This window comes from Haliotis rubra, unplaced genomic scaffold (assembly GCF_003918875.1).
Source record: "Haliotis rubra isolate DU_JTF1 unplaced genomic scaffold, ASM391887v1 Scf87, whole genome shotgun sequence".
Classification (NCBI taxonomy): domain Eukaryota; kingdom Metazoa; phylum Mollusca; class Gastropoda; order Lepetellida; family Haliotidae; genus Haliotis; species Haliotis rubra.
Window position 1 is genome coordinate 836,222 of NW_025767601.1, and position 14,789 is coordinate 851,010.

The 14,789-nt window shown below is 36.8% G+C and overlaps 1 protein-coding gene across 1 annotated transcript in view; it reads right to left on the minus strand.

Annotated features, from left to right (window-relative positions):
• The window catches only part of LOC124263156 (dorsal-ventral patterning tolloid-like protein 1), a 226,656-nt gene that overhangs the window by 148,835 nt on the left and 63,032 nt on the right, over nt 1–14,789 (minus strand). The window contains 1 exon segment of the mRNA XM_046697723.1: nt 8,944–9,028. Coding sequence (XP_046553679.1) covers nt 8,944–9,025 — 82 coding nt within the window. The 5' untranslated portion in view covers nt 9,026–9,028.

Below are 14,789 nucleotides of genomic sequence, written 5' to 3' on the forward strand. Positions count from 1 at the left end.
AACAGGAACTACAAATGTCATTGATGTACACAGTATCTAAGCCCTTGTAAGTCATCATATCCTCTTGACCACCCAGTACCATGGTGATACAATATCTCTGTGTATTAGTTCAGTTTCAACAATATACAGGATGTTGATTACATTTGGCAGGTATGTAGCTATGCATCCTAAGAGGTCATATTCAGCATCATTAAGCAAATACCACCATTCATTAATTGGAATACAAAGCTGCCTAAATCTATTTAGAATATACAAAACTTTAAGGTTTAAACAATACTTACTGTCACAAATGTAAACATACCTTACTGTTTACCCTGAATATTGTCTTAGCATGTTCTAGCCAATTAATGAATAATTTGAAAGCAACAATTTTTAACCGCACCATCCATGCTGAGGAAAGAAGGATCCTGTGAGTTATAAACAAAGACAATCAGTTCTTCATTACTGAATGACACAGTGCTTCATATGGTTACATGCAGCTGTGCATGGAAGTGCATTGATTGGCTGATGAACAGTTGGCTGTTTCACTGCTTTTTCACTTCAAATGGAGTTGAATGCTTTGACAGGGAACATGATTATGATGCCCAAGGGATGTGAATACAAATGTGTTTTAACCTTCACAATAGACAGGAAGGCAGTTCGTCCATCTATGAAGTGGTTTTCAACACATCCCAATATTGTAATATTTCTATGTTTGTGGCCACACATCAAATGTAAATGAGTCCTTTGAGTTTAATGCAACTTTGAGCACTATTCAGTTATGTTATGGTATGTCAGGTAAATATCATGGAAAGGTCCCAAAAGAAACAGATTATAGAAGGTAATAAAAGCAAAACAAAATCCTTATCCCTAACCACATTTGAAAACCTCATGATCAGGGTAGGGTGTTCACAGACCTAAACAAGGAACCTAGGTTCAGCAGATCCTGGCACGAATAAGGGATACAAATCTGCACAGAGCTGAAGCATCTCACACTACCGAGCCATCTAGATGTGCACCCATACAATGGAACAGCTGTAGCATCAACAAAAACATGGCCATAAACATAAAAGACAATGTTCAGATCTTCAAAGCTAAACATGTTTTGTCGTGTAAGGTCACCTAAATCCAAAACGTTTTTATCACCACTGGAATGTCTGATACAAATGTATAAATGAGGAGCACTGGCTCCTGTGACATCCCCATTACCAGGTGCATCATAGATCTCACTCTGCACAGCATTGTAGTTGAGGGCTCAATCATCATCACCAAAATAAATGTTATCGGAGCCATTTCACAGAATTTCACAAAGAGAATCCTCATAAATAACAAAGTCCTTTTAGAAGCATTCCTATCATTTCCTTGGTTGGGAATCAACCCTACAGATGAAAAATAAACATGAAGTTTGGTTTATATGATTGTGACTCCCAGTCTCTTGCTCAATAATGCATATCTCTCTGCTGAGATGACATTATGCAATACAAGGCAGATAGCTACATGTTGATCTAGGGCAGTCCTGTATTCTTCTGTCACGTCAAGCATTAGCACAGACAGCTAGCAATGACTGATGGGAAATTGAGGGCTACGAATTTAATTTCAAGTGTACAAAGCAATTCCCTGCTAATAAATAACTCAACGACGGATCGTTTTCGACAACTGAGATATTCCTATCCATCATCGGGAAATCATATAAAGGAACTGGTGGACACCATGAATTTCCAGAAGCATGTGATGGTACTATTTCACAGCCAGAGATGCAAAATAAATGGAATGACATCGTCTTTCACAAATTAAAGAATATTTAAGCTTGTTTTCTTATTGTACATAAAATCCAAACATTCTTGAAATGCATCAATTTGTAATAATAACAAGCCCATTATTTTAGTAATTCCACTTTGGAAACCACAGAGTAAACATGGTAAAAGATTGTGCATTGTTACAGTTTCCTGACAACAGAAAGTAATCTGTTCATGAAAATCATCAATACACCCCTTTGCTCAATAATATTTGCAGTCTGAATGCTGTACAGTGGAATCTAATTCCAAAAGTGGTTTAATCTTGTGCAAGTCCTTATATATCTCATCAGAGACATGCACATTACCACAGATGTTTCCTAAAACAAAGACACTACATCTATAAAAGATACAAATGCAAAAGGAAGCATATACAAGACATGTTATCCGCAAATACTCATGCTGTACTACTCTGAAGACAATAGTGCGGTAATGTAGAAACACCAAATATTAACAATTCGAGCCTTGACTTTTTGTCACCAACATGAAATTCATTAAACTTAAATGTTACATTAAACTAACAGGAATATGTAACCTGGTTATCTACAATGTCATGTGGCTCATCCTGTGTACTGAAACTTCATCATTATTCAATAACTTTGGAAAATGTAAACAGTTTGCAAATGTTGATTATAGAACATAATCATTCATAGCACAACTTATCTCAAAATGTTCTTTTGAAGAAATCAATTTTAAAATGACTTTGAAAAGTTATTAAAGTTTCCTTAACTAAGCATAGTTAAAGAAAGAAGTAGAAAATTACGTTCTCCAAAGTTTTGAGAGACAACCTATCTAACATACACTGCCATCATTAAAGCTAGCCTTTTGTTTTATATAGAACAAGTTTTATGGATAACAACTTCTTTATTTCGTGAGTGCGACGTTTCGATACAGATTCTTGTACCGTTGTCAAGCAAAACAAACCTTTTGTTTTATGTCAAATAATGAACATCTGACATTTGAACATGTATTGACATCACAAGAAAGTAACCAATCAGAAATTAAAACATTGAGAAAACATAACCAAGCTATCTTTTGGGTGGCTGGAAGGAAGGATAGCTATTTCAGCAAGTGAAGGTCAAACTAGCCTAAGAAAAGCCCACAGTAATTCTTGTGCTGATGACAAATTCCCTTACAGACAAAGTGGTCCAGTAGAAGAAGCTGCATCTTAATGAACCCTTGTAGCAGAAGAAGAATAGGTATGTGTCCAGGCAGCCCTGTATTGGAGTATCTGTCTTACATGCGAAATCACTGCACGTGTGACATTGAACACATACAGATCCACTAAACCCCATCAATTTTAAAAAAGAATTAATTCTCCTTGCTCAAATAAATTCATTTGAGAACAACCATACAATATCGGAAAGTGTATCAACAGAGTGACAGATAATTCTGGAATGAATAGATTCACCTGCAATAGTCATCACGGGAACATTTACAGGATTTCAGATCAGGATTTCTTCATACGGTTCAGTTTCCACTCACCATTGTCAGCCTGTCAGAGAACCAGGCTGTACTTCCTAACTACTGACTATTTATTATTGCTGATATCCATTTTTCACCTATATTAGCAGCAATATGTTCATGTCTCTCTGATAAAGTGACATGTTTGTGAGCAGTCAACAAAGAATGCAGCCACAAAATCAATGGCTAACTGAAAACATGACCAGTACTCCTTCCTAATGAAGATTATTTCAAGGTCAGTAAACACTGTCCTTAATCAAAATATGCGTCATTAGGACTGAAACTCCTATTTCCTTGTAATATATGAGAGATAAAATGGCTACACAACAGTTATCAATGGCTATACCAAAATACAAACACCTAATGAATAGCATGCCAAACAGTCTTCAGATAGCCATCATTATTATTAGTTTCTAGATCTAATACAATTATGTTTTTAGATGTTATGCCAATAAATCCTTTTTAGCAATACATTACACATAATTGTAAATGCCCTTCCAAGATAACTACTGTATACGAGTTATGACAGTTTGTTCTGCATGTCTGCCTCTGCTGATGTTGGAAGTTCCTGATGATCACGGATATAACACATGACCACATATCCTGAAAACCTCAGCAGTCCTTTACAAAAAGTAATTACAGCACTTGAATATTTTTTATTACATTTGTCTTTCAGAGGAAGTAAAGAACACCATTTCTGTCAATGGGATCAAAGAATAACAGTGGGTGATCAGAGAAGATAAAACATAAACAATTCTAGAAAGATTTTCACTTAAGAGATGCTATGCAAATGTTTTACAATCTTTTGAGTTTGAAAAATTGTGGACAAAACCTTGCAAGCAAGAAATATAAAACTGTTGGCTAATTAACTCACACTGTCTCTGGCATTTTATGATCTATTTGTGCATGAACTTGCCGAAATATTCTTGATTAGGCAAACATCACAATTGCCAAATGAGCACTCCTTGTGCCTTGGCCTACAGGAGGAAACGATGTACATGGAACTTAAATTACCCACAAGTATTGATTTTGGTTTTGGGTCTAACAGCTCGCGAAATTTACGCTCATCAATGCGCATGCTAGCCAAGTTGATATATTCTGTAACACTATTGTCGGTTGCTACTGATGCCATTTTTCATCCAACTTAACACATTTAATAGGCTTCCAGGATCACCAGCAAAATGAAATGCAGCCAAGCATTATCAGATACATTAGGTCTTCCAAGATGAACATACTTGATAGATGGCGGAGTCGCTATTCCCTATTGTTCCTCTTAATGTCAAATCAATCAGTACAAAACTTGTGTCTATGAACAATAAAACTGCTATGTACAGCCTGTAATGTTCTCAGGGTGGCCTGAATAACCGACACATGTTCATCTATACCATGGTGGCGAATCATTCAAGTAGTTTTTTCAGAGAATGTTAATATACACTGTATCATCATTGTAAAACTAATTTTGACTGGGAAAATTCCATAAAGTTGAAATGCTTCTGGGAGAAAAATAATTACAAATTTACATCCATCACAAACTTGAAGTTACGAACAGGATTTTAACACAATGCTCTAATTCGTTTGAATAATGCCGACACACACTTTCGGTTACGTTTTGGTTGTACTTTTCTGTTTGTTCATCCTTCCAGCGCTGTTGGAAAGATGATGGTCAAGATCGAAATACTGAATCAATTGCTGGATAACAAATTTTTGTTGGAACAAATCATTTGTGAAAACAGAATGACATGTTTGCAGCACATGATTTCTAAAAGTATTTTTCTAGTTTTGAGTGGGCAACCTTTACTACTTTTCAAACAGATTTAGACATCAATACCATGCTACAAACAGATTTCGACATCAATACCAAGCTACAAACAGATTTAGCAATACCCTCATTAATATCTAATAACAAAGACCCATTTTGTGTTTCCAAAACATGAGAATAATAACTACAATAAATCGCATGTATTCATGCCTGAAATCAATGAAAGCAACATAAGGGTACAATAGAATTGCTATACTATGATACTATAGGAAAATGCTATCAAAGACAACAGAATTCCAAATACTACAAGAAACTGCAATCAACACACAGAAAGTCTGGTAATGTGATGTGGATGTACTCCTTCCAGCGTTAACCATGTGCCATCAAAAGTAAACCTGTACACTGAAAATACAACAGAATACCAGGACCTTCCTTCACATGCTGAATTTTGTATATTTTGTTGATAACAAAGTTGTCCACCAGTCATGTCATCACAATTACAAGCAGGTGTTAACAAATCTAACATTTGCACTTTCAGCCAAGAGATTCGGAAGATGGTGAAAATAGGTTAAGTTTCAACTCTGATGGCAGTGGGCAATGAGCATCTTCCGTTGCTTTCATCTTACAGAGTTTTAGAAGACTTTGGGGCTAAGGTAATTATCACAAGGAGTGATGATAAAATCCACTTTTATATTTCTGATCTGACAATAACAGCTTCATCTTATATGTCAGACATATTGTAGAAGTAAAACACACACAAGATGTGAGCAGACTGCTAGTCCTCACACATTTGTTTTAATTATCAGAAAACTATGATTGCTTCGCAAAAATTAAATCTAACTCATTAAATATTTGCTTACATATGTTTACGATCACACTTGCCAATATTCCAAGATGACCAGTAAATAAATAATCCAAACAATCAAGTGACTGATGTTATGAGCAGCATGGCAGGCCCGACCACCAAATCTGTTAAGTTGCTCCCTACATCAAACACAGGTTGGTGGGAATACTTCCCATGTGGTCTCGTGGATACTGACAATACCAGTTGCACTGAGACATTGCGTATTTCACATAGCACTTTACAATGTATCATGTAGTAGATCAGAGTTCCTGACATACAGACCTGTGAAGATCTGGGTTAGAATTGGTCTTCAGTAACCCATGCTTGCCATAATCTAGCTAGGCAACTAATAGGATCAGGTGGTCAGACTCGCTGACTTGGCTGACACATGTCATTACATAGATTGATGCTCATGCTGTTGATCACTGGATTGTCTGGTCCAGACTTGACTGTCATCATATGGCTGGAATATTGCTGATTACAGCATTAAACAACAAATAAACAAACCTGACAAACAACTATTCTAAAACCTTTACTTGCCAAAGTGATGTCAATAAGTCAACTACACTGCCAATATTGAATTATTTTTGTGAGACATTAATTGGGCAATACATGAAATATTAAATTACAACAAGTATTGAAAAAAGTTAATTAGGTAAATGGGCAAACCAAAACTTCCTTTCAAAGTGTCTTGCAACAATAGAGAAGGGCTCCTTTCCTCCCGTTCTGTCCGTCGCTCTAGAACTTATGCTGTGTACTTGTGTATCATTAGCTGCTATTACATGATCTAAGCATGGCCTTCAGTGTACAAAGTGCAGAGACATGTTCCCTGCGATTCATCCATTAACTAAACATTTATAAGATTTCTACCCAATCTTCAAGATCTGGATCGAGCTCTGCGTGCCAAAACTGAACAATTCACTGAGGAACCCTGACGATCTTTAGCTGCAGGCCAAAAGCAAGTAAAAGAATGTAATTTTGTCAAACATTCTAAATGATACAGCCTTTGCCCAAATCCCTATGGTACAGGTTTATATAAGCTTGATCAAATACTCAGATCTTTACTATTGCTCGCTATAATCATCCGATCTATGCTGTTGGCCAAACTATCAATATCTCCAAGATCGCTGAGCAAAAAATAGACAGCATCGATAGTTCTGAAGATGTACAGATTGCACAATCAACTTTGATCGTAACAGGCAACTGGTTTGATGCTGCAAACAAGAAGCCTTCATTCTCGAGGGTGAACAAGTGACATTTTTTAACCATGAGATAAAATTGACAGCAATTATTCTCTAATGATCTACATATAACACAAATCTTTCTGAGCATGGCAGATATTTTCTAATGTACATTAAAAAACAACAGAGTTACAGTCTCTCATGGAAAAAATCCATTCCGTGTCAAGAGAGTCTTTGTAGCAGTCAGTAATGATGACCTTTGAGATCTACAACAGCCTCAGGCACATCCTAATGAAGAAATCCCCTCTTCTGACTTTGATGGTGACCTCCAGCCATGAAGCAAGTAATCTTCCATTTCCTTCCTTGTGATGTCAAGAGTGTAAAACATTGCCATTATAAAATGACAAATGATGAAACAAAATCAGTATAGGTTTCAACATTATCATAATCTCCTGAGTGATTTTCTTAAAAGGTCTCATCTTCTAATGTCCTTCCATGTTTGCATACCACATGGACACACACTTTCCTGCTTTTAACAGTTACTAAACAGGACCAAAAAGGGGGACAAGTAGGGATACAGCATTGTAGCTCACCATCCCATGTAGTCCACACTTGACACAAGGACGATGAAAATGACAATTTGCTTTTGCAATGATAATATAAAACCTTAGCATAAACACTGAGGACTAAATATTAATTCTGTAATCAAATGAAACAAAGGGCAAGTCAACTACTGGAAAGTTGAAGTCATCCATCTTGTCATGCAGTCATATGTAGAGTAGTCAGTAACTCTGAATCTTTATATCTAAATATGAAACAGATGAGGTGGTCTCTTGAGACCAAATACATGTCAGATTTGAGCTCCCTATGAATTCATGAGAGAAGTTTACAGAGTAACTACATGATAAAAAGAATGAAAAAATCAAACATTTGTGGGAAGGAAGAAGCTTGTGAAGTTTAAGCTTCATTAATCCAGTAGTTTCTGAGGAGATGTTTACAGTGGATGTCAGATGCAAGTATCACAATACAAAATGGACTATAGGCAGAAGATGACTCACATTGGTCCTTGTCAGAATATGTATTTCAGTGTGTACCTCAGGTATATGTTATCTATAAACAAACATACACAACATGTTTCTACACAATCAGCTGTAATAGCTCCATAATAGTCCGAGTACCATGCATCTAGTCAATGAGACAAAACTAAACAGATTAAAAATTAGTATCGACTACACTGGTTTAACTTTGGAACATTTGCTGCCATAGAAGAAATAATACTAAACCTAAAACTTTGTTGCAACAAACTCTAAGGCTTGTAAAGACTGACTGTGTTTGGTTTAACGCCGATTTTAGCAATATTCCAGCAACATCACGGTGGGGGACACCAGAAATGGGCTTCACACAATGTACCCATGTGGGGATTCGAACCTGGGTCTTTGGCGTGACGAGCCAACGCTTGCTCGTAAAGAGGTGATATGGTAATAGAAGACTTTATTCTGGAGGCATATATGTGTTTACAAATAATAAATCCATTGGGTAATATTCTTATGCAATCTCATTCATACATGCATGCATGCACGCACATGCACACACACACACCCTCAAATGGATATAGCTATACCTGATGTACATTCTCACTGTACCTGTGCTGCCTGAAAACAGCACTACTAAACTAAACTCCAAGCCTAGTATCATGTTGAATGGAGTGATTTCAGTAATGTCACTCAAACGTTTCGGTCACATGATGAGATGAGTTTGCGACAGTAACCTGGGAAACATCACTGTCAGAGCACAAGCAGGTAATTCATTTAACATGTGACACTGGGATGACAAGGCTCTGATTTCCTTGGTGACATGTGTCAAACACTGGAACATGTGGCTGAAAGGAAGACACTAATCTATACCAATACAAAGGGTACTCACTTTCTGCAGATAGGTATCCAATGGAAAGACATATGAGCAGGATGTAAGTCCACACCACAAATTTGTTTTCAAATCTGTACATTTTCTGTGAAAAAGAAGAAATACATTTGAATAAAGACAATTGTGGGCAAGTAGGATTTTTTTATGTGTACAATTTCTGTTCAAACAGATTCACTAAATTCATCTTTTTGATGAAACATTTTCTTGCAAATATATATAGTGCATCTTCAATGAAAGCATATAACTTTCAAAGCTAAAAGTAAAATTTGGTCTCTATATTTAGATAAATGAATTCAATTGAAATTGATATGCTGAATATACATAGAGAATGACTCAACAAAATGAAAAAAATCTATGTCTTGAATACACCCAAAACGGATGTGCACAAAGCTCAACTCAAAATAATGACCTGTTTGCCAGCTGTTTTCAATCAATTTTATATGTGATAACCTATAAAACTATAAAACATTTTTAATCAGCCTGTTGGCAAATGGTGTACCATGATTGTTTACTGTGCTAAATCAAGAGCTAATGTCTTGTGAGATTAAATTTTGACCTTCATTGCTTTACAAAGATAATTTGTAACACTTTTTCGAGTATTTTACGTCATTACACACTTGATTGGGACAGCACACATGTTCCGTATTTCAAGATTAGTTTAACTAACACTCAACTCTGTTTATTCAACAACATTGTAGGATAGCAACCAATCTGCTTGCATGTCAACGGTTTGCAAAGCTAAATATGCCATTCATTTCATCAACACCACTGAGCAGCCTCTGAGCAGCCTCTGAGCACTGGGAGACTGCATAACCATCTGCATCAGAAATGAAACACACAACTTTATGGATAAACTTTTAGCTTGATAACGGTGTAAGAATCTACATCGAAACGTCGCTCTATGCAATAAATAAGAATTTGTCATCCATAAAGTTGTATGCTTCATTTTTGAGTCACCAGCTTCTAGAATGCCGCTCAAACAATTACATCTGCATCAGTTCAACATTTACATATTCAAGCAAATATGAAGGTATGCATATGAACATGACACAAACAAACTCAAAGGATTACATGATGTTTACACAGAACATTTTCAATACTTGTGGATAGTATCAAAGCACACTACATGATTGTAAATTCCACACATAAAACTAGCTGAAGTCAAAATGTCATTTCACTTGGTGATGTGAATTTATCCTGATACCATGATGCAGTTTACTTTATTTCTTGATTTTTAGTCCAAAATAGAACTCTTCAAGCATCAGTGAGGTTTTATATCTGGTATTTATAAAAGAAGATCTACATCATATTTCTCTTGTTTACCTCAGAATTCAACCTTTAATCAAATGGTAAAGATATCTCTTCATCTGACAAGAAAACTAAAAACTATATGATATTCAAGTCATCAGCCATACATTGAAAGGAGTCCTCAAGGTGATATTTTTGTCTAGTCAAACATGGATGAAAGATCAATGGATTTAACGGGAATGTATTTAATAAAGTTAACAGGTATGAAATCACAGTCACTTTCTTGTATGACAAATTATACCATAAAGTCCAAACATATGGTATTATCTCTGTCAGACTCCCCTAACAATGCTATGCAATAACTGTAGGTAGTAAAGGTTCATATTTCCCCAGTCAGACCGTGATATTACCACACATCTTACCAGCCAATCAATACAGCAAGCTATAAATCCACGTGACAATCACTGTCATAACTTTACTTTGCACAAACTTACAATATGTATCTGCCACTGATGAAGGCAAATTTGCTATGTAACATAAACAAGTTCCATATTCCTCCTGTTGATGGATTCATACAGCTTCTCAAACTTATTTATCAATTTCTACTATAATGAAAATAATGACACAGACAGTAGACTGGATATACGTGTTCCATAAGAAGTCATTATCATCCCAACGATCAGTCTGTGGCAGAAACCTCTCCTTACAGAAGGATTTATTTGACTGATAAACGTGTCACAAATATACAAACTTTACCATGTCTTAATGCCACAGATGTTCCTGTCCGTTAACAGCCTAATCTTCCATCACCCTGTTAAGATAATCCCCTATCAGCATTCTCCAATCTTTTCTTGTAAGCTGCCTGTTATGATCCAACCAATAACATCATCCTGTGACTTAGCTATTTATAATCATGTTGTTCAGGCTGCAATTGGCATACACATTCGGCTGCATCCTCTCACTGGTATATTGTACTGCCTACAAGCAGCAGACTTTGTATTTGCAAACCAATAAGGGATTAGGTCGTCATTGTCTGTATCACATATATAGACATGCTTTTACATATATGGCACTACCATGTATGAATAAATAAAATATCACTACAATCATAAAATATTTCCTTCACCTGTGTTAGGTTCTACTATGAAACTGACATATATATTTAGTTATCTAACACATGTTGATCAACTCTGTATCAGCAAACACAAGAGTAATTTTTTTCTGAATTTGCAAACACACTCAGAAGAGAAATCCTGTTTTGAAGTTATGATGGATATGATTGTGTGTATCTCTTGTCCCTACAAATTGCCTGACCACCTCTGTGGTGTAGTGGTTAGAGCGTCCACCCGGAGAGTGGAAGGTCGCGGGTTCGATGCCTGACCACGTCATACCAAAAGATGTTAAAATATGGTACTTGTTGGTCCCTGCCTGGCGCTCGGCATTAATGGGTACAACAAGGACTGGTCGGCTCGGAGTCAGTATAACGTGTCTGAGTTGGGTATTCATGCTTCACTGCGGCATGGTATCTCAGGGGGCTAGCACTATAAAACCAGCTTAAGTCTGGGCTAGTACAAGCAGCCGCACATACACATACACACGCATGCACGTCATCATATGAGCGAAATATTCTCAAGTACGACGTAAAAACCCAATTTCACCTCACCTCACCTCACCTACAAATTGCCTAAAAAGTAAGTAAGTATTTACAGTAAGTATTTACAGTACTCCTTCCATGTCTAGACGTCACTATAACCGACAGTTCCCTGATAACTGACTACTAATACCTTCCAAGTATTACCACTCTGAGATTACACCATCATGTCAGATGTGTCCATGATCAGGACATGATTGTACTCAACTCTGCTTTTGGCATTTATGTCTTATCAATAAATATGAAAAGGTATTTTTCACTTTTAGATCTTATGATGAAGAAACTTTGTATCCTTATGGAAGCACAAATGTACATAAACTAAAACCATACACTTCAAACTCCATGCACTTTGTTTCCAGAAAACAGATTAGAACAGAAAGGTTTAGACTCATTTGCGCAGGTCAAGCCTCCCAGAAATGTGGCGAGAGATTCCAGGGTTTCCCTGAGAGATGCTTTCACACACCTTAAATGAAGAAACAAACAACTTTCCCCAGGAAGAGACATGGTGGTCCTAATTAGGTGAAAGAAAATATGTAGATCATTTGGCTGGAAATGACTGGCCAGAGTATGTACATGTATATCTGGAAGACAATGGAGACCAGATGGCCACCCTTCAATGTACACAAAGTCAACATCTAGAGTGTGCATGTAGCTTTACTGCTACTCCTACCAGCACTGTTGCCTGACATCCTACTGGCAAAACAAGATATGTCGTGGGGCACTTCCTGGACCTAAATCACTGGGAGAGACAACATTAAATCCCATAAATATTGCAATTGGTTTCCTTGATTGTGGTGTAGAGAGGATAATTCAGCAATTCCTCTTTTATTGAAACATACATTCATCTGAACTAATTGTCATTCTAACACTTACATAAAGTTTCTTGTTAAATGAAAATAACCTGATTTGCTACATAAGCCATCTTTAACATCATTCAAGATATCCCATAAAATGCTACACCAGAAATAGGCCTCACACCATGCACCCATACATCAGATCAATCTGGGGTCTCAAGCTAACTCTGTGACCACAAGGATATGTAAAACTACATTGTGGGACTATCTGAAACATTCCACGAATAGTGAATGAGAACAATCTCGGGATTTCCCAGGATGCAATACATTGAATATTACTCTACTTAAAAACTCAAGACCTTGCATAGTAGTAGTTATTAACCTACCTAATACATCATAGAGAAAAATAGTATCTTTCTGATTGTCTTAGGCCAAGGTGATATATAGTAATCAAGAAAACACAGTTATGGGTTCTAGGTTTTTACATAGAAGCATTGTCAGGGGATATTTGCAGCATCTAACTCAGGTGTTGAATATGGAACAGCATACATTCCCTCAAACAGGCTTCAAACCTATTATAACAATACATTGCCGCCAATATAATCGAAAAGCATGGATGGCATTTTCTTTTGCTTCATCCACAGCAGTCCATCAGAAGGGATTTGGGGATATTTGAAAATGTCAAATCCATTTTTATTTCTGATGAAATTGAAATGCAGATTTTGTATGTGCTCAGCTCAACTGTCATAGCTGTTCCCATGGGAGTAAGATCCATTCTTTGTAAAACAACAATTGATTGTGGCCATTGATGCTGCTCATAGACAGTGAACCTGCATAGGAATTGGAGCTCAGAACATGGAAGAGAACAGGCAAGCAGGGAACTGCTGTTAGCATCAGGTATTTAGGTATATATTGGGCTGGTTCACTGCTCTTCAGTTCTAGTGATACTGGTTTTAGTAGTTTGATCCCTGCCATCAGTGTCTGGTGGAGCAGCCTGTCAAAACATTTGCTGGTCATGCTGATTATCTAGGCCTGCTTCAACATATGCATTCAATGTATGAGGCCTGCTCTTCATGTCCCTACTGTCATACTCATCCTCACTCACTCAAGCCCTGATAAAGAAGGGGTGTGGTAGCCTAGTGGTTAAAGTGTTTGCTCGTCACTCCGAAGACCCAGGTTTGATTCTCCACATGAGTACAATGTGTGAAGCCCATTTCTGGTGTCCCCAGCCATGATATTGCTGGAATATTGCTAAAAGCGGTGTAAACCTGAACTCACTCACTCACACCTGATAAGGAAATCTTAAACAACAACAGACTGGTCTGAACCAGAAATGATCACCATGAGATCAAATCTTCAAGTTCTAACATGATTATTTGAGTTCAGTTTCCAATCTCCACATTACAGTCCCCAGGGAATGAACAAATGGGAAATTCGAATTCATTCATTACAAGAAATACATCTTGCTATACCTCCGGTAGACGAGTTTCAATTTTTGACAACAAAGTTCCTTCTCTGACAATATCTTGGTTCATTCACTACTTCTCTGTCATCTTCTCAGGCATACTGTGGTAGTCCAGGTAATACAACTATACAATTTGTAGGACTTCATGATAATTAATAATTGATACAAGTGCTTCAACTTGCTTTATACTTCAACACTGACTCACATTGGCCACAGCTTTAAGAACACTTTGTGGAAAAGCACCCTTAATTGTATTACTCACATGGGCAAAATGTATAATGCTCATTCTAAATGAAAAGCCTTTTTCAACCCTCTTCACATTTCACAATTGAGAAAAATGTTTAGTATGACTTCCTTCATGCAAAGATAAGCTTACAATTCCCATGTGATGAATTTACATTTTAAGGAATGCATTAAGAAACAAATGTAGTGATGAATGATTTAATAAATATTTCATCTCTTCTCATGTGAAGGCTCTTCCATCATTTCTCCATAGACTGAACATTGTCAATGATATTGCAGGAGTTCCTCGACCACCAAAGAACTTGTCCCACTATTGTTGCCTATGTAAATCTACACATTCTATATTTATACCATGCCTGTACACCCATCAACAGCAGCTGTCCTGTATACATGAAGCTCACACTAGCTGTCTGACAGTTGTGCTGCTGTTTGAGAATAACGATCA